The sequence below is a fragment of the Sycon ciliatum genome, chromosome 1 (genome assembly GCF_964019385.1).
Source record: "Sycon ciliatum chromosome 1, ocSycCili1.1, whole genome shotgun sequence".
In the NCBI taxonomy this organism is placed as follows: Eukaryota; Metazoa; Porifera; class Calcarea; order Leucosolenida; family Sycettidae; genus Sycon; species Sycon ciliatum.
In genome coordinates this window covers 80116178-80137545 of record NC_088643.1, presented here as the reverse complement: position 1 = coordinate 80137545, position 21368 = coordinate 80116178, and the positions used below count along the sequence as shown (strand labels likewise).

At 45.3% G+C, this 21368-nt stretch overlaps 2 protein-coding genes across 3 annotated transcripts; both read left to right on the top strand.

Annotated features, from left to right (window-relative positions):
• The first annotated feature begins 128 nt into the window (after positions 1–128).
• On the top strand, positions 129–7240 carry LOC135805746 (small integral membrane protein 7-like). Its single transcript, XM_065319834.1, has 5 exons — positions 129–371; positions 2806–2847; positions 3874–3932; positions 6098–6188; positions 6677–7240. The coding sequence occupies exons 1-5, from the start codon at positions 346–348 to the stop codon at positions 6690–6692; spliced, it is 234 nt and encodes a 77-aa protein (XP_065175906.1). The 5' UTR covers positions 129–345; the 3' UTR covers positions 6693–7240.
• A 3855-nt stretch (positions 7241–11095) lies between these two features.
• Positions 11096–21135, top strand: LOC135805744 (phosphatidylinositol 3,4,5-trisphosphate 3-phosphatase and dual-specificity protein phosphatase PTEN-like). Of its 2 annotated transcripts, XM_065319832.1 has the most exons (13): positions 11097–11278; positions 11616–11700; positions 11827–11871; positions 12960–13003; positions 13230–13468; positions 13597–13652; positions 14059–14141; positions 14992–15050; positions 15201–15308; positions 16204–16484; positions 16846–16887; positions 17424–17577; positions 20234–21135. In XM_065319832.1, the coding sequence occupies exons 1-13, from the start codon at positions 11191–11193 to the stop codon at positions 20429–20431; spliced, it is 1482 nt and encodes a 493-aa protein (XP_065175904.1). In that variant the 5' UTR covers positions 11097–11190; the 3' UTR covers positions 20432–21135. The 2 variants fall into 2 exon arrangements, with proteins under 2 accessions (XP_065175905.1, XP_065175904.1); XM_065319833.1 differs by lacking the exon at positions 16846–16887 and having other exon boundaries at positions 11096–11278.
• The last annotated feature ends 233 nt before the right edge of the window (positions 21136–21368 follow it).

The window sequence follows — 21368 nt, the reverse complement described above, 5'->3', positions numbered from 1 at the left end:
CGATGACGTGACGTAATATTCTGAATTTTCTGCTTTGAGTTTGAACCAGAGAGTCGTAAAATACGTATTTTACGACTCCCTGCTTTGAACAAAGCTCGTTCGATCTCTTCGAAAATGAAATTTGACTTTGGATTCACTGCACTACAGTAGCACTGCATCTATCCCGGCCCTTTCTTGAACTAACTTGAACAGAGAACAGTCGCAAACTGAAGGATTTTGTTGGGTGGGTGTAGTGTTAGACGTATACGTTGGCACATTTTCCTAAGGCCAAGGGTGCGCTTTGGCACATTGGAGGAATAATTATCAAGGCTACTTTTATTTCGGAGTTACAGCTGAGGAGCGATTATGCTTTCAGATTTGATAATTTGCTGGTAAGTCAGTGACGACTTGTGCAATTGTGGGCATACATGATTGTAATCAACGACAGTTACGTACAGCAGTTCATCTTCCCTTTTGGGCCAGTTTGTTGCACAATTATTTGATTCACACAACGTCACTACATGTGCTGTAGTGGTCACTCTGACTGCCTCGTTGCATCTGCATCCGAACTTGATCTATTCAGCCAGGAAAGAATTTCTCTTTTGGTGATTTGCCTACTAAATGAGAGAGAAGAAAATGTACCCATCGAGTTCACCGATTCATTTACTAGTGGGAAAAGGACGACAGTGTTATACATGTACCACCCCATGATTTTTGTATCGAATGAAGTCATTGAAAAGGACAAATCACAATGGACACATTCAATTATACTCATTTCCGTCCATTTTTGACTTCTCTATGACGTGTTTCCCGTTTGATCACACAGATAATTCCGTCTGTAGAATCGATGGAATGGAATCCCATTTCACTGATATCGATGTGAAATTGTGAAGGCAGAATTTCTAAATCGCCCACCAGACATGGGGTGTATACTCTCTCGATACCACTCATATTTGCTGCATGCATACAGTCATAATTATAGGAGATCTCTTCCACGGCTTCGTGAATGGATCATCCCAGTGAATTCCTTTTCGCTGACATGGCCATAATCCGCAAAGTCTGATCCTTCTAAAAATATTCAAACCTGGATCGAGAATGTGTAGTCGAATGCGTCCATTGTGTTATCTCTAAGGGGACATCTTTTTTTGATTTACAAGTCACTGCTTTTCTTTAGATAGCTGCGTTCTTTTTTTCCACCCCTAGTAATATTAACTTCAACTTTCCTTTACTGGCTCTACCAGGCGTTTGGGGCTGGTAAAAGTCAGTAGAGCTACAGGAATGGAGCCATTTCCCATATTAAATCATACAACGTACTGTACATGTTGCAAAGATAGGTTCAAGCACTGGGACTGCCATGGCGAAGTTGGCTGATTTGAATCTGAAAGTAGGGCACTGTTTTACGTTCGAACTCTTAGGGCATGTTCGATTGGTAGGACCGGGATCCAGATCAACCGGATCCACTGGACTCGCACCCTTTCGATTGGTCGAATCTGGATCCGGATCCTTTGGATTTGGATCCGGTCGACCCACCTCGCACTAACCAGCGCTTTGGCCGAGTGGTTGTGGGCTCGCCTGCGAATCACAACGACACAAGGTCCCGAGTTCGAGACCCGCGCCGGGAGCAGGGAACGTGTACTGTGCTAACAAATGCGGTGATTCATGCATAAACCACTTTACATGCAGTGAACTGCGCCGACACCCACGGTCAACTTGGTACTCACTACTCGGAGTGAGGGTAACATGGAATCAGCTAACGAGGTGTTTGCCCCTTTGTCGGGCATTGGTTGTGAGACTTACCACCTCACCCTCGCCGTTATAAGCTGCATCTGCCACCCTGGTGTCACAGGCATGGTGGTGTCCTGGCACATGCGAAACTTCCTGGGCTGGTTGTATTTCTCAATACAATTGTATAGCCGGTTGTAACGCGGACGTGCAAACTTTACTTTACTTTGCAACCCACCCCGGGGAGCAGGGTTGACCGGATCCAACAGATCCAAATGCGACCTTTGTGCGTATATGGCGGGTAAAAATCGTTTTTGTACACATTGTGGTACGCACACATGATGTGGATCGAGATACTCTTGTTGACTTTTCGTACGACGTGCACAATGAGTACGACTTTCACCCTTTTGGGTGACCTGTGAGCACCATTTTATTACTTTGTCAACATGGCAACAGTCAAGGTCCAAAATAAAGTGTTCAGTTGACTCTGTAGGATCCGACGGATCTGAGATCTGGATCCCGATCCTACCAATCGAACATGCCCCAAGACATGCCGCACCTCATTGTTTAGGGCAGGGCATAACACCCACCCCTAAAAATAAAATAAATTAGTGGTGTGCACGGGTAATCGGGTACCCGTGCTACCCGTGAGGACCTCGGGTAGACGGGTACAGAATACTAGTAGTACCCGAAAACCCGAAGCCGCAGATGACATCATGTACAGTGCACGTGTGCTAATTCATGCAATACTCTTCATGCCTACCCAGTGTGTAAGGGAAGGGGTGCATTGTGGTGTTACCATGGAAACATTACCCGACCGGGTACCCGTGCTACCCGTGGAAAACTACCCGAACCCGATACCCGAAGAAAATGCTACCCGACTCAGCCCTAAAAATAATAATTTCAAATCCACATCATGTACACATACATGTACATCACATGTTTACCATAATACCCCATTTTGTGGGGCATGGCGCCCCTGCGCCAGGACCAGCTCGTTGCCTACTAGTACTACACTAATACTAGTGTGGATGGGATTGGTGTATAATCACTACGTGCAATGTGTTGTCTGTGTGTGCTGTTTGCGTCTGATTTTGCGGACAGTACGTTGTTGGTCAACGCTGGTGCTGTACTCAACTTCAAGCTGTGAGTTATTTCTTTGTGTCATGGAGTGATTGGATTTGTACTACTGTAAATCAACTGATTTTCAAGAATGGACTCAGATAGAGAGCCAAGGATAAATTTATTTATAGAAAAGAAAAGGACCAAGAAACTATCAGTTACGCTTATATTATCCACTAACACCACCAGTTTCTAAACAATCATCAGCTCATGCGATAACATTGCACGACACTGACGGACGGTACTGACATTCTACAACTAACTGGCTATCTGCTCCAGCACATCTTGGATGCGCACTCCACCACTGAACAGCCTTCCAACTTAGAAAGTTCTTAAGTTATATGATACCGTAGGAGGGGAAGGTAAGCGCAACCAAGACAAGCACGAGGTGAAAGTCTCAGCTATGAAAGACCTGGTAGTTCATTGGTCCTTTTCTTTTCTATCAACTGATTTCGCTGATTTCGCCGCTTGGTGCCAACCAACCAACGTAAACTGCAGGCCAAAGTCTGTCATAGAGGCAAAGGATGCTAGATTGAACCCCAATCGGCCAAAGTTTGATCGCGACCAAAAGTTTCATTTCGAGATCGGCCAAAGTTTCTCACCCGCCAAAATTAATTTTGTTGATTTACGGTATTGTTGGATATGGCCAGAGTTAGTGTTTACTGACGTTTTCTTGCAATGCGTTGCTCAATACCGTAAACACCGGGCCATTTTAGTATTGACATACATAGAAATACCTGGTTTGAATAGAAGCCTGCTGGGAATATAAGCCTAGCCCTGACATCGTCTTCTACAGGAATAAGCCCGGCTTTAACACGCGACATTACGGTAAATTGGGCATCAAACCTGTGACTTCATGTTTGGAATGCCAATACTCTAACCATTTTGCCAACCATTTTACCTTAGCTAATCTAGTAGAAATCTAGCAAACCTGAATTCCTGTTCATTGTTATTATGCTCCAAAGTGGCGTGATCGCCCATGCAATTGTTTTGGTCAATTGATTTTTGATTATTTGCCACTCAGAATCTCTCCTTTTTCTCTCTGCATAGGAAACGGAAAGGACCGGATTCTGGTTTTGGTGAAGAGGTTGAAGGCGAGGAATCATTTGGTAAGGAGTCATCCATAGTTATCAATGTTTTTATTTCACGAAATGTTGTTAATGTTGGAGCGGTCTCTGCTGGGATGACAGCTACACCATAGCCCAGTCAGTGGTTAGAGCATCGCTGACCTCAAGCAAAGGTCCCTGGTTCGAGTCCTGGTAGTGGCAGTCAATTTTTCTGCAGACTTTTTCCTTTTTCAATTTCTTCAACTAGTGAATAATTCACTAATAACTGAGTAACGAGAGAGCTTGGAAGCTCAGGGCCCTACGCTATGCTTTTATGCTTTTTTGCCTAGCTCATCGTACATGTTATAAGAACTGAGGCAAAAGTATTTGCAGAATTTATTGCGGATTGTTATTTCTCTAATAATCATCTTCTTTTGGTTTGCTCCTTCTTTTCTTTTTATCTCCTTATACTGTAAATCAACAAATTTTGGCTGATGAGAAATAGAAACCTCTCTATTAGAGAGGTTAAGATGCACGTTATTTCCGACGTGACGCGCAATTTCACGTCAAATTTGAAATCGATAGGTATTTTTCCTTTCACATGCATCCATTGCTCAAAAATGCATCAATTTCCTATATGACAAACTTTGGCCTGTGATTTACTTTGGCCGGTTGGTACCAAGCGGCGAAATCAGCGAAATTAAATCGCCAGCGAAAATTAGTTGATTTTAATACAGTAATCGGATTTTCTGGCCTTTTTGTAGTAATACATGTACATTGACCTGTTGAGCCAATGACGACGCCGAATGCATGGTTGCCTGTGGAGCACATTACATAACTTAGCAGTCTCCTAAAATACGTATCCTGTCCGACGGCAAAAGAGTCTGCAGATTTAGTTTTTCTGCGCGTCGACGGGATGTCTGCGACGCGAAAGTTCAGCTCGCGTTATTTGGCTCGCACGTCGAAAAATCAACGCGAGTGACCTGCTGCTCACGTGGAAATTTGGACATTACATAACTTTACAGTCTCCTATAATACGTATCCTGTCCGACCGCAAAAGAGGCTGCAGATTTAGTTTTTCTGCGCGTCGACGGGATGTCTGTCCTGACGTTCACTGGGACCGGCGCTGACTTTGCCGATCACGGGCGTTCTGGACTCGACAGGATGTCTGTCCTGACGTTTCCTGGGACCGGCGCTGACTCTGCCGATCACGGGCGTTCTGGACTCAACGGGATGTCTGTCCAGACGTTGCCTGGGACCGGTGGACTCTGCCGATCACGGGCGTTCTGGAGTCGACGGGATCTCTCTTCCGACGTTTCCTGTGACCGGCGCTGAATCGCTCGTTCACGCTTATTTTGGAGACGACGCGATCTCTCTTTCAAAATACATGTATGTTTATGCTGACGCTGTTTATGCTGACGCATCCTATCACCTATTCGGCGTCTATTCTAATTTAATTTCCTCCTCGTCTCCCTATTTCTTTCCAAATCTCCCTCTACATCAGGGAGTCGTATACATAATACGACGAATATTGGTACGGTACGGGACAGATACAGGAGCCCGCAAATATTGTGGACAGCTGTTATGTACAATCCTGTAGAGCCTTTGTAGTCATAGATACGGGACAGATACGGGACAGTTACGGGATAGCGCCAGGCGTGACACAAACAAACAAACAAACACACAAACAAACAAATACCAAATTAAAGCTGTGTGGACCCTGGCTAGCGCCAGACGTTACTGAAGTAACGTCTTCTGCATAGCTACGGGAATAAGTTCATTTATGGTGATTGACCAGACCAGTTTTGTTTTGAATAATATCAAGAGTATATTAAAGAGCGTGCAACTCCTAATACCCTTTCTATGGGGTTCGCCGACACCGATGGCGAAAACTCACATCACGTGGTGTAGTGTTCCAGGGAAAGGAAAGTCGTATGGCAGAGTGCAACGAAGTTTGTACGGTGTGAGAACCTTATTGTACTAAGGTCACACTTAGCAGGTTTTTGTGTGGAGCTTGTGTCCCCGCTCGAAGGTACGGATTGACTGCAAAACGTGCAATATGTGCACAAGGTTCGTGTCGTATGACCTACAGGTAGCAGACCACCTCCACAATGCGACCTTGAAAGGACGAGATGGTGGGGCACTCTCGTGGTACTTTACGTTACTGGTACTTTTTAAAAACAAATATCTACTTTTCTCCCGTCTCTCTCTCTCTTTCTCTCCTGCAGGTGACCGGGTACGAGAGTTTCTTTTGAACCTACGCTACTTCCGGATATTCATTGCGCTGTGGAATGTTCTAGTAATGCTGGGCATGATCCTGTAAGTGAATGGCCTGCCGTATATCCTACAATTCTAAGATTATTCGGAGATTGACTGGAGACTTTTTCTTTGCTAATACTGTACTGTAGTATTGACCACGCGGTATGAACCTCTGGTCAGGTGAAGTTCAACTTGCTGGAGACCATGTCAGCATGTTTTTGGAGCTTCTTGACTTTCAAGTATGCAGGGATCTAAAGCATGTCCGGTACCTATGTTCCCTGTGCACATGGCAAAAGTGGTCTTTGAGGCGGATAACGAAAGCGACTTCTCACGTCCAAAACCAAGAGGTGGAGGGGTTACCCCTTCAAGTCTTGTTAGGCATTATGCTGGTTTTACCATGCTGTTCAAAAGTTGGGCGTGGTAGGTGCTAGGTACACCATGTAGACCAGAACACACTCCGTAGTATTTTTGCGGTGTTTTCTTGTTCTTGCAATTTATTGCCTTTCGGTGCCGGTGCATGTGTTTCCATTGCCTGGATGCTTGTGTAGATTCTTCGGGAGCTAACGCATCGATCAGCGCACCATCAGTTGTCTGTTGAAGAGTGTACAGCACTACGCCGAATCTGCCAGCGCACTTCTTCAGGTTACTGTAGCCAGCTAAAAGCTACTACAATTATTGTGCACTGTATGCACACCAGCGGCTGGAATCCTCCGAATGCTACCGGTGTCAGTTTATCAAGACAAGAAGTGTACTCCATGTGACAGTGGATGATAGTGGTTTTGCTTCTGAAACACCTGGGAACCTGGTATGTTCTGATTTCAGATTTGGCAAAGGCCATTCTTGAGGCTCATCGTTGCTTGCTTAAACAGCTGGTTGCCTCTGTGTGCACAGGCACGGATTGAACATCTGTACTAAACACCGTGTGTAAAATTTATCTCCCTGATCCCTCTACACTCAGGGTCATTGCGTTTTATCATGGATTATTTTCATGCACTTGAATCTGATTCATTGTGTTCAGTGTCAGCACAATGACTTTGCACTACAATCATGAAGCTTCCTTCTACCTCCAATGACATATATTTTGGACAGATAACTTGTAATAAGTACACTCATGCCTCCAGACACCTAAATTACGTGCACGTTGATCTACGAGGCACACTTTGGCGAGTTGTAGTGGATTTTTCCAAGGGTACATAAGCTCCCCAGAGTGTGCTGCCCTGGATGCCCTTTTTATGGGGTCCACCGAAGGCGAAAACTCACATCACGTGGTGTAGCGTTTCCGTTGTACGTTCCCAGCCCGTTTTAGCGACCAGTGGAGTAGTATGTACTTTTGCTACTACATTCATGTCTTTATTACAGCGATTTAAGGGGAAGTTAAGGTTAAAATCAAAATTTCACCAGTTGTAGTCTTCGGGGTGCTGAGTCGAATGGTCTTGGTCCGAGGAAGCTGAGACGCTCCCTTCCTGCTGTAATCCCAATCGAACTCGTGCACTTCCACCGAAACTGGGTGACTGCTCCCTACTAGATGGGGATTTGTATGCAAAATGTCACTAAAAGCGCCATTTCGTTCTTATAAAAGAACGGATGCCCGCGATTGGCCCATATGTTGTAGTCTTTTGGACGCTGAGTCGACTGGTTTTGGTCCGAAACGGCTGCAATGCAGCGTTCGGCCCTTATTCCCAATCGAACATGGTTGAACAAGCGGTCACGTGCTCCTGCGTACACCAGTCACCTGGTCACCGTGCCTGCAGGGTACAACTTACTAGCCTGTTTGACCTTTTTTGGGTGCAGTCCTGTCACTCGAGTTGAACCTTGATGTGAAAGTAACTAGTTGTCGCCTGCTAGCGCTGTGACCAGGTGACTTGGGCACGCAGGAGCATGTGACCGCTTGTTCAACCATGTTCGATTCGGAATAAAGGAGGAACGCTGCAGCGCAGCTTTCTCGGACCCAAACCAGTCGACTCAGCGTCCAAAAGACTACAACATATGGGCCAATCGCGGTCATCCGTGCTTTTATAAGAACGAAATGGCGCTTTTAGTGACATTTTGCATACAAATCCCCATCTAGTAAGGCGCAGTCACCCAGTTTCGGTGGAAGTGCGCGAGTTCGATTTGGGATTAAAGCAGGAAGGGAGCGTCTCAGCTTCCTCGGACCACGACCATTCGACTCAGCACCCCGAAGACTACAACTGGTGAAATTTTGATTTTAGCCTTAATTTCCCCTTTAATAGTTTAGGGAAGCGGGAATTTATTTTTATTTTATTTATTTATTTATTACAGCATCTCATAGCACAGTGAGAACACCGGCCAATACAAAGAGAGAGGGTGTTAGCCAACCACGGCAAGGAAGGGAGAAGGGAAGGAGAAGAAAAAGGAACTGGCATGGATAAGCAGTGATTGCAGCAAAATGCAAAGAACAAAGATTAATGTCCGCTTCGCTTACCGTATTTTCTCTAATAAAAGCCCAGGTCTCCAATAATAGCCCAGACTCCAATAATGACCCGGGGTGAGGGTGGTTTGAAAAATAAGAGCACAGTCTCTAATAGTAGCGCGGGTCACAATTGGAGTATGCAACAAGTATATTGACTGCATATAAAATAGCAGTACAACATGCCAAGAACATTTTGTAAGGAGGTTTTCGGTCTACTGCTTCCTTCCTGGCGCCAATGCTATTGTGAAATATCTGTTTTGACAATATTCCTGAGTTTAGGGTTGAAAAATCAGTGTTGATATGGTCAGTTTATGCCTGTTTAGACTGGAGTTGGCTTGATAGTTGGCAATTGAAAAAATAAGAGCCCAGTCTCCAATAATAGCCCAGTCTCTAATAGTAGCGCGGTTAGAGCTGTCACTGAAAAAATAAGAACCCCGGGCTCTTATTAGAGAAAATACGGTATACTATTAATCGCTGTAATAAAGTTATTGTCTCCTCGTCACCTATTCATAATAATATTATCTCTTATCCAGACCTCCAAGTTATCATGGTTATGGGCACCTCGGTCTCAGTACCGGGCACGCTGTGGCTGAATTTTAGTGGAAATATTACCAATCTTTTGCCATTTTTTGTTGAAATAGTGATGTCATTATGCATGCCAGATCTCTTGCTCTTTCCCATCACAATGTACCGTATGTGATCCAGAGTTATGGTCATTTACAAGTTCATGATGGGCAGTGCCCGATCCCAGGCTGTTCAGATAAGAGAGAAAAGTGTACTCTTTTGTCATTTTTGTGGAAATAGTGACATCATAATATCTTGCCTTTCAAACTTCCCTCTCAGAACGTGCGATTCAGAGTTGCATTTTTTAAGTAGTTACGGGCAGTGCCTGGTCTCGGACTAGACGGTCCAAATGAACGAGGTATGGTTACCTGGTTACATCGCATGTTATCTCTCAACGCCAAAAACAGCGCATTTCGCCTCACCTGCACAGCTAGCTTTTATAGCACCTACGCGCGGGCCTTAGTTTTCCACTGAGTCTGTGTTCTCTGTTGTTGTTGTTGTTGTTGTCCTCCTCCATTCTATGTAGGCATATGCTTTTTTTTAAATAATAAATAAATAACGTCGTATACACATGTATACGGTCTGAATGAGCATTGTACTTACTGTAAAACCGGAAAGTGTAACAAGTCACAAAGTACCGTTTTAACGACTAATTTTTTCTGTTAGGCCAAACTAAAGAAGGTGTGTGGTTCGACTCACCCGACCGACCGTACAATTTCAGCCCGACCGTAACTTTTTTTCGGCGGGCTGTCGTGTGACTGACGTACGTGGACTGAACACGTCCACGTCTACGTGCTGTGCGGCGTGAGTCTGCGGACGCAGGCGGCTCCTTTTGGACTTGACTTGTAGTTGTACTGCAGTGCAGTGCAGTGAGTGGTACGACTGCTGCCTTGTGCTGGTAGTAGAGTCTACTCGATACGCGTATACAGTGTATTTACATGTACTAAAAAATATATTTAAAAAAACAAAAATCCGCCCGCCCGCCCGTAAAAAAAATGTCCATGTTAGTCGAACCACACACCTTCTTTAGTTTGGCCTTATTTGAAGAAATGTTAAGATGGGCATACAACTGGGTGGTACTTTCTGCACGCTATCATACCAAAATAATTAATTACAAAAACGTCGCTTCTCCTCGATAATTTTGTTCCTAATAGTAATGGCGTAATGCATTATCTGAGCTACGGGAGTCTGGATGCAAAGAAAGTCATTGCAGAAGTGTACAATCATGGTAACGTGTCAGCAAGCAGAGACCCGGTTGCCTGGTACTCGTACTGGTAGATCCGAACGCAGCTCACAGACAGAGTGCAGTGGACCACCACTCACAGTTTGCATGGTTTGGGTCAGGGAGCAGTAAATACCGGTATTTTACTACTCCCTGGTTTGGGCTACCACTACATGTACTAGGTAAAGGCTAAACGGCCGTGTATCACCAACTAACTGCAACTACAACTGAGTCCGTCGATGTAGACACACGTGGGGATGCATTGTTTCCTGCCACTGATTCCGCAATGAAAAATCCTTCCACCCTTCTTCCGCACCACGCAGTTGTGCAGCAGGGGAAAGAATAACACTTTCAAAATTTTGAATACGGGACCCAGCACGTGGAATCTCACAACCAGGATTTACAAAATATGCGATGCCTGAGGTCCATGATCCGTCCGACTCCACAACTACCGGTACCGCGGCGTAGTCTGTAGATCTACCATTGAGTAATGATTGACTGCAGTACAGCAAGAAAAAAAAAGCAACACAAGATTTTCGTTCTTCCCTTGCAGCCACCTGTCGCCTTTGCAGGGTCCTTGCAAAATGCAAGTGCTTGGCAAAGGATTTGAACGACGGCGAATTGTTGTTCGTGACGCAACGGTCAAATCATTACCATAGTAACACGTGATGCACATGCGCATTGTGCGAAGGGGCGAGGCTCCCGACGAGCAGTGTCGCAGGATGACGACGATTGTAGTTTGAGGGACTTGGGAGTATGATGTTGCCGTACTGCCGTTTTTGAGCATGTTATGGCTGTTGATTTGGGCTAGGTAGCCAACAGCTCGTGTCGATGGCGCACAGAAGATGATTAGAAGAACACTCAAACACGCTGTGTCCAAGAAAAAACGGCGGTTCCTTGACCTTGACAATGGATTCGACTTGGACCTCACCTGTATCCTTTTTGCTGCTTTTGTTCAACTTTGTTCTTGACCTTGCTCAGTCTCTTGAGTTTGAGAGTGAAAATGTTCGTATTTTTCTTACTGTTGTACTTGGCATGTAAGAGTGAGTCCAGCTGCTTTCACTCATGGACATTGGTCAACCTGTTGGTCGTAACTGTGCATGTGCTGTCTGTTGTAAATGTCTCCCATTTACATAGTCAATGCGTGGAGATTTGTTTGTGGGGATTTTCTGCTCTTCATTTTTCCTGTCATCCACTCTACTCCTTTTTGTTTGCTTGTACTTCGAGTTGTTGCCCTGGAAGGACATTTCCTTTACTTGCTATGCATCAGACATTACGCCGCAGATTATCGCAATGGGCTTTCCGGCGGAGAAAATCGAAGGCCTTTACAGGAACCACATGGATGAAGTAGTTCGGTAATTTTGCTTGGCGTGACCTCCGTGAACTCAGTTTGTTCCCTACGATGGACGCTTCATGTTCCTGATACGATATTTCTTACTCGTGGGTTGGTTCGTTCCTTGTTTCTGTATCTTGTATTCTAGGTTCTTCGAAGCGAAGCATGCTGACCACTACAAAGTCTATAACTTGTGAGTGGTGGATTGCGTTTGGTCTTCGTTGTTGTTTGTCTCTTTTTTTTACGCTTTCCACAGAAAACTACCTTTGGAGTACTGGATTTGGAGTTGCATGCAGTTTGTTTGGATTCAAACTGTCCCATTACCGATTTGGTGGAGTCAGATCAGTAGGCGTTCATTGCAGTGCTCCTGGCATTTCGTGGATCCTGCTCGCTTTGCTTTGGAAAGTAGTGATAGTGGCAGATGGTTGATGCCTAAACTTGAGCGAGATTACCGACACAGCTGAGCGTCTGTCGTTGGTTCCTCGTTTTTGCTGAAGTTATGGAGGCCTCGACTGTTGGATGCTGCTGTCACGCCTGGCTGGAAATGTCTAGATTGTGGAGTAGAACAAGTCAGGGTGGATGTGATTAGCCCTATGCTCGAGCGCTCCCCGCCGTTCGGATGCCTCAGGTGACTCGTCGAAACGCCGGCCCTCAAACATCACTGCCCGTTCTCTGCAGCTGCTGCTCTGTTGACCGTTTGGATGAGCACAAAACGAGGGCGGAGCGCTAGATAGCCGACCCACCGTTATTGGAGATGTTTGGTATCGATTGCCATCGCTGACACTGCTGTTTCAGTGTTTGGAATTGTGGATGTGTGACCCTGAGTGTTCCTGCCAGTTGTCCACACTTTCATGGATTTGGAAAGCTCGTATCAAGCCTCAGTATCTTTTGTGCTACTGGCCTATTGTAAACTGTGATGCTGAGAAACTTCTTTGCTCCCTGTATCATGGACGTCTGGATCCAGTGACTTCCTGCCAGTATTACTCTGTTTGGTTGCTGCTGACCTGCTGGTCAAAGATTCCCTAATTCGTGCAGTGCATACTGCCCAAATGAAGTTGTAATATAAAATAGATTTAAAAAAAAGTCGAAAACACACTTCGGACAAAGTCCTGCAGTATTTTGTAGCCAGCAGCTGATCTTTGCCATCAACATGGGTAACTTCCTGTTCGATTCCTACTGGCATATTCTCATGTTCCTACCTGTGTCACTGTGAAGTATGGTGCAGTGTTTGCTTGAGCTCCTTGTGTTCCATATGTGTGGTCTCATGCTGTGTATCTCTAGGTGTTCCGAGAGAACGTACGATGCCGGCAAGTTCCATGGAAGAGGTGAGTCAACAGAGAAATGTTCATGGCTGAGCCTTTCAAAACTCCCCTGTCAGTTTGCTTTGTTTCTACCACTACGGATATGGCTACGTAGGGAAACATCTCTTTCACCCCTGTCCACAGCGTAATTTTTGTGTGAAATAACGATTTGCTGATCATCTGAAATTGGCAGCTTGTATTTTCTTTGTCTCTTGATTGAGCTCCTTCCATTTTGTAATCCTTTCTGCAGTTGCTATGTACCAATTTGAGGACCATAACGCACCGCCGTTTGAGTTGATTGAGCCATTCTGCAAGGATGTGCACGATTTCCTGAGCCGGTCGGACGAGAATGTAGCCGTAATCCATTGCAAGGCTGGCAAAGGTCGGACAGGAGTGATGATTTGTGCGTACCTGCTGCATGCTAACATGTTCTCGACCATCCGCGAGTCTCTTGAGTTCTATGGTGAAACGCGTACCCAGAATGCAAAGGTGGGTTTCTTCTTGGTTTTTGCTTGTGTCTGATTGGTACGGCAAATGTATCTTCTATGTAGTCTTTTTCTACCTCCTCATGTAATTGTCTCCCGTTTCGTGTTCCTTTTCCCTTTTGTTGTTGTCAGGGAGTGACCATTCCTAGCCAACGGCGGTATGTGTACTACTATGGTTTCCTTCTCAAGTAAGTGCACTGTGCTGTTTCTCAATTTTCCTGTGCACCTCTGTGTATACTCCGAAGTAGACTTTTTCTGCCTACAAAAGCACCAGTGTAAATCTCAGTGTTCACCCCGATAGAGCTGGCCCTTACTTTCAAGGCTGATCTTTTGATCATATCAGATTTCCGTATCTGTGTTATCAGTACACAGCCTGATTCAGACGATAGTATTATAAAGTGGCACATAAGTTTTTAACGCTATGAATACATAGATTATTGTAAGTTTTTGGTGGCCCTTTACCTTACGTTTGCACATGGACCTGTCCGTCCAATGCGATCTCAATCTGTTTAATACTCGTACATACACATGTTGTTTACATGCTGCTATTCTTTAATACCTGGTTTGGCACTGATCTGTGTTCTGTTTTGACAGGAATAGTCTGGTCTACTCACGGACCACTCTACTGTTGAAGTCGATTATTATTGACGGCATTCCTCAGTATAGCAATGGCTGCCGTAAGTCTTTTTCTCGCTCCCTTCTTGCTCTACTTTTCAACTTTCTCAATCTACGCATGAGCTGATTGTCAAGTAACTGGTGGTGTTAGTGGACATTATAGCGTAACCTGTAGTTCCTTGGTCCTTTTTTTGCTATTAATTCTCCATCTACCGTAACTTTAAAGAGATCGAAATATGTGGGTCAAAAGTCGACTCAAAAGACCACTCTCAGCTGTTGCCTTGCGGATAGGATACCGGTAAGCGGTTTCCTCAGCTGCGGCACTCGTAATTTCAGTCACGGCAAATTTGTCCTCAACAGTCGGGATTTTTTCTGGTTATGTCAGCTTGCGGCTAGGATAAACTTGTTAGTTTGAACTAAGACTAGGTACTCAATACTCATAACTCTCTGTCTCTCTGTCTCTCTCTCTCTCTCTCTCTCTCTCTCTCTCTCTCTCTCTCTCTCTCTCTCCCTCTCTCTCTCTCTGGAATCGAGTTTATGCTGATAAAGTTCCAAGATACCCAAAGCGAGGGCATGGTCCAAGGGAAACCAGGGCATCCATCTCAGGGTAAAAAGCTTGAGTTCCCTGTATACATTAAGAGTTGATCACAATGGGTTGATATTATGCTCATGTGACCACCTTTGCTGTTGTTGTTGTTGTTGTTGTTGTTGTACTACTGTTGTGTGTGCAGCGGCATACGCAGGGTTATACTTGTTGCACACACAGCGGTAGTGAACATGCATCCAGTTTTTAACTTTTATGCAATGTGTGAGTTGTGCATGAACCGCTATCTGGGTATAGTGATCTAGGTTGAAGGACGGCTCAAGGTGGCGGCCAACACAAAACTTTCTTCTGTCTGTATTTCCATGCAGCAATGTGCTTTACGGTGAAGCAATTGAAGGTCAAGATAGCTGTGTCAAAAGTCTATGACGTAAGCTTTGGTTTGGGTCATTTCTTTCTTCTCTGGAACTCTAATTGTTTTATGAATGCACTGTCTGATGGTTCTTTTCGCTTCAAGAGTTATGTCCGAAACTATGTACTGCTGTAGTAGCAATAATATGTTTGCTTCTGGTGCTTGCAGGCGGAGCGACATAGGCGAGGCGACTGTGTGGACATGCCATTAGAGCCTCCAGTACCGGTCTGCGGCGATATCAAGATAGAATTTTTCCATTGTCTTAGATTCAAGAAGGTAATTTCTTTTGGGTACCAACTAGTATCGCTGGCTACATGTTTTGCTTATAGAGAGGTGCCGCGCAACTAAATACGTATATACGTCTACGGAAAGTCTTAGGAACCACGTAGCTGTCCATGGCAACTCCGGGCGCGAAAGTGTACGACCCAGAGAGAGAGAGAGTCATAACTTTTTTCCCAACCCTCTTACGGAGCACCTCCGTTAGTGGAGCCCTGCATACATACTCTACGTGGACAACTTTCCGTACGTGGAGTGAAAACTCGCGAATTCACGGGTTGCTCAACTTAACGTAGCGCAGAACCTCTCTAATATCAGTACAGGGGCATTGGGAACCAGTGGGGGGCAGGTGTGGCCAAAGCATCACCCATAATTTCATCTTGTGATTTTGAAGCAATAAAATATGGGCTCTTTGGGCCCAATTTTCCCAAAAAATTCCCGTGTAGAGCCCCGGACTTCCACCCCTCTGTAGCCGCACCAGTGTTGACGTTCAGAGAGAGGACACAAGACCATAGTAGCCGAAGTGATGTGTGTTTGGAGGTTTTATGTGACCCGTGGTCTATGCAATTGTGGCTGTGTCCTGCTGACCACTGGGGCGACTAGTACGGGTAGCTCGAGAGCGAGGCACACGTCGTTTCACATTTCCGTTGCCTGTGTTGTCTACGACTCCCTGGTAGTCATGTTGAACTTTGCGTAATTCCAGTGATAATACGACACCCAGTTTTCCCATGTTCATGTGTAGATTTACAAGTAGTAGTTACTGTTGTTCTCTGTCCTGGACCAATAAATGCATGCTGTTTAAAGCTGTTCAACTCGTCCTTCTTTTTTTCTTCAGCGAATTGTTGCTCCATTGATGTGGTTTTCTGTTTTATCAATGTTTCGGTAACTACTGCAGGAGAAAATGTTCCACTTCTGGCTAAATACGTTCTTCGTGAACCATGATTGCTTAGTCGACGACTGGGATATGCCTGGAGGTGCGAGTGGACAAGATGACTCCACTAGCACATCCAGTGGTAGTGGCGTTCAGTCATCTGAAAGCAAGAGTAGTGTGGGAGGTGGTATCAGCCCAACTGATAGCAAGCAGAGTGTATCGAGCTCGAATACAGCGTCATCTGCTGGAGAGCCTGCAGCAGCGGCGGCGGCAGCAATGCGACCACTTGTTGCACCTGCCCCCAGGTATGTCACAAGAATCTTCTCGGTGTGTCTACTTTTAGTTTACCAGCAAGTACTAGGCCCTGGCTCTATTGTACTACAGTACTGTCGGTCGCCGAAGAACTGGGGGGTCAGCCTCCTAGCCTAGACCGTTCGTATTTCCATGTACTACAGTCGATGGGCAGTTGAGTCCTCGTGTATACATTGGTATGCTTGCTATGCTTGATGAAATTCTAGCCTGGTCGTTCTTCGGCGCCCGACAGTACTGTAAAGTGGTTGTTTAGATTTCTGTGTATTTCTGCTGTCATTTTAGATTGCTGATGCATTTATTGTGTGTGTGCCACTGTCCTGCCACTTTGTTGTCATTGCCACCATCCACACATAGCGGTCACAGTCGGTTTGGGCGTCGGCGTGGTGGAGCGGGCAAGTAAGTCTTTTTGCCTTGCCATGCCATGTGACACCACTGTGCCCATCACAGCCTCTGTAGTAAGCTACATGCTCTATGCTGTTTGGGCGATGTGCTCATATCATATTGTCATCCATAGATCACGCCTGGTTCTGCTCAGCGCGGATCATGAGAGAGACGGCCTTCTGGTTCGTTCATTTTTTCTTGCCCACTAAAAGCTGCCTGAGGGCAAGAGAGTAGTGTAGACAGAGGCCGATTATGTCCCAGCATTCTTTTACCTTCCATTGTACTTTTCCCATTGGTGTCGCATTGTCCGCTCCTATCTCGAATAGTGGTGAAACAGTTGTACTGAACACCCGAAAACCAAGTTCACTGCAGAATTCAGAGTGTCACTTGCTTATTATGATTGCGGCCTGTAGGGAAGAAGTGGTGATTGTGATCCCGGATCTGCACACCATGTCCTGTAGTGTGCAAGTCGTTTGGCAGTGTTTTTGCATGCTCTGTGCTTGACATGAGCTTGATGTTTGTGCACACCTACACCATGTGCTGCTGTTTAGGTCTGCGGTGAGCGTCCATAGTGAGCTTGGTACAAGTAGCTCTGCAACACATTTACCGTACTACGGTCAGCCCGGCACGCATATTGTATGCATTCAGCAAGGTAACCTGGACAAGGCTAACAAGGACAAGCGTCATTATCCTAACGGGTTCAAGGTTAGATTACTCTTGTGATATCCTGATACCTGATATCCTTTATTGCTCGTATCTATTCTTTTTGGGGACAATCTTTCGTGGAACAGAAAGCTCTGGAATAATGTAACACTAAACGGAACAATAATTGTCATGGGAAGTGATGAGCACGCCAGCGGCACGTCCTTACCGCATTAGGGACAAGAATGAAATTAAATGGACAAAGAATCGCATGAAACTCACCACGGGAAAAGCCGGCCTCCGGCAGAGGAGGAGCCATGTCCAGAGGCATGGGGATCCATGGTTGGCAATGCCACAGCGTAGGCCATGAATGGCTCGGGGAAACTTGGAGGCCCTTGTACTGGTCACTGCACCATTCAAGGAACCTCGCAGACTAGAGACCAGATTTGAGTCGTCAGGCAGACTAGAGACCATGAATGGTGCCGCTGAAAAGCTATTGCCAAATTACACGTGACATCACCTGTATACGACATGTAGGGTACAATGTGTGCACAGCAGTACTCCGAACCCCACAGATTCGTACTGCCGAAGTCTTGCCTCCAACCAGGATGCTTGTGAAACCGAACTGCCAGAGGTAGAAGCCTGGTTGAACCTTGTCATGAAACTCGCTAAGTTCCATGATATGGCCCAGTATCAGCGAGAATCGACCTTCGGGTGAAAATCATTTTTTTCAGAATAAGTCATTTTCTGCAACGGCAAAAAACTCTTGCTTCGCGCTTTGCACATTCAAACAAAAATTAGTTCATCGCAACAATGAATGCTTTTGATCGTCCCAGTAGCAGGAGAGTTCGCTCACGATGGCCAGCTAGCTGCCGTCCGGCTCTGCCAGAAGTCATTGGATTTCCTAGGCAGGAATCGTCGCGTCTGATAGAGAACGACGACAGTTTCCAGAAGATGTTTTTGTCGACGCGCAATTCCTATTTAGCGGCGAGAATTTCAACTTGATTTAGGGGCTCCGCCAAAGGAGCTCTCTGCTGGCAAAAGTACTTTCTGACATGAAAATCCTTGTAGGGCCCTTCTGAATTTAGTACAGCTCCGCTCAGGAGAAATACTCAACGAGGAGAAACTAGTGAGGCGACGGCAACAGAGGTAGACGCCCTGGATCAACTCGAGTCAGGACGAAAGAGCGCTGCCGCTAGTGACATGATCTGAATTTTCCCAGGCTCCCACACTGGACTCCGTGGTGAACACCAAACCCCTTGGACGGGGCAAGAGCTGAACATTGATTGATGAGCTACGAACTCTCTGCGCTCAGTGCTGGAATCATGGCGCACTGACGCGCATGCAGCCAGTTCCCACAGAGCTCAAATTTCACAGAGGTGCAGCAGTGATGGACTACCTCTAAATCGTACTGTAAGACATGTTATTATAACGAGTCGCAAATTTAACGATTGTCCAAAATTCATAGGTTAACGAGAAGATATGTTAACGATCTTGCAGTATTCTGCCATATCCACACACAGCATATATGAAGCAGTACGGCCTCAACGGATCTTATTATAACGAAGAAATGACATCCGTTAAAACGTTAGATTTGCTTCCTCGTTATATATACATGTCTTACAGTATATGAGATGAAGTGTGGGGTGTTAGAATGTTGTGCCTGTGTCGTATTCCCTGTTGGAGGCACAGACTGGGACTCCAGGTGTAGTCGTAGCCACCCTTCCCTCCTGTTCTGCACTGCTGTGGATTTTCAGCAGACTTGGGATGGCGTTCAAACAGTTTTCATTGATATGCAGTGATGAGGATCAAGGCCATCCATGCTCTATGCCAGAGGTTGCCCAAGAGTTGTTTTACAACAAAAACTGGATGGATGATTTATTGCACTGTCTATCTTTTATTTAGTTCACTGTAACACATAGTATTCCGATAAGGAAATCACTGTGATAAATTGTTGCATTTCCTGATATGTACCTATGCTTGTTTGAGAAGCTTCTGGGTCATCAATATTGCTTTGTTCGGTCTAATACTTTGCCATGTGATCACTAGATACCTATAGATGACAACAGCAGAAAAAGTCATTTTGTGAAAAATCACCCTGAGGACCATTTCCGCAGATACTGGGCCATATTTCCATGTCGGCTCTGACAATTATGGGTGTAACGAGTTTCTGGTTATTTAAACTTCTTTAATCCACCAGCGCCCCACGATTGGAAATTCTAACGCTTAGGTTCAAAATAATGGTGCGTGAGCCTGCTGACGTACTCAGGTGTCAACACGATATGTTTTGGTGCTCTGTGCGAGTAGGAGTCAACAGTGTCTAGGCAGTGGAATAGGAGAGCTTTGACATGTTAGAGAATAATAAGGACGTCTTTAGATGTGCAGCCCTGGTGTTTAGAGTTTGGAGAAGAATGGATTGTTCCCCTGTCGTTGAATTAGTATTCGAGCGAATAGTTATTGCAATTTGTTACATCCCTTTTAGATTTCATCGTCGGTAGAAAGTAGGAATGAAAGTGACCCAGGAGAACCAATTACATTTTATCACATGCCACTGAACATAAGTGTGTGTCCGGTATTTGCTACACGGCTGCTGCTCCCTTAGTACAATCTGCTCGATCCTATCCCCTATCATACCAAGCGATTGTCCCGTGTTCACACACAAGTATCTGCTCGACATGTAACACGTCTCTTTGTGTGTGTGTGTGTGTTCTGTGTGCAGGTCCATGTTGTGTTCTCCGTCGTGGGTAGCCGGCAGAATTCGGATAGCGACAATGGAGGGTACGATGTGGACTCCGGCGCGTCTGATGACGACAACTACAACTACTCCGACACAGATCCTGAAGATTTTGAGGATTGGAAGAAGACCGATCCAGTCACCAAACAACAGCACGCGCATCATCATCAAGCATCAGCATGACACATTCACCTCACAGCGCTCTCTCTCTCTCTATCTCTCTCTCTCTCTCTCCGTCCTTCGCTTGCCGTCATATTTTCGGCATCATGTATGCTCCATCAAGCCCGGCTATTCTCTGCTTACACCAAAAATACATACAGACACAATTACAGTGGACTCCTGCACGTGTCCCATTCATATTATATTTCCCTTGCTTTCAGAAATGGTCTCAGTTGAACTGAATTGCTGCACAGAGTTTGTGCCCGGGACCGATTTCTCATTCATAGTCATGTTTTTTTAGTTCATAATATTGAACTGTAGCATTTCATTCACTCCCCTCCAGCGTGACATTGTCTTTATGTGTTTGAAGCGAATTGATTTGCCTTTCATATAATAAAATATCTCATATCTTTTTCATATAATTCATTTGTTTGTTCGTTCGTTGCCTGAGTATTGAATGTTGGTTATTTGAGGTGTCGTCTGAAAACAAATGAGACTGCCATCTGTCGTAGCTCTGTTTAAGAAAGCAATCCATTTTTAGAATTGTTTTATAACTGTGCTCTTCTCTCCTCTCCTCGCTGTGGTGTACTTGACACACACACTGGATCCCTGTACCATCCTATTGTCTGTTTGTTAGTGTCCTGTGTGACTGTCTATGTTCTACTGCTACTACTACTCCAACTACTATTGTTTATTTCGTTTACCGAGAGACAAAAACTTCAACCTTGTCTTCTTTTCGTCTTGCGCTTCTGTGTGACTGGTGACATGCAGCCGGGGGTACGCTCCTATCTTGCCGCCCGTCTAGAAATGGGAGCTTTGTAGGTGATCTGACCACGGATGATCTGTACTCTGAAAAGGTCATGACTTTGTAGGCATATTGTATCCTGTCTACTGTCAATACGTTTATATTTACCACCGGTGACCCAATATCAAAAGTACATGAACATGTTTGTTTTCATGT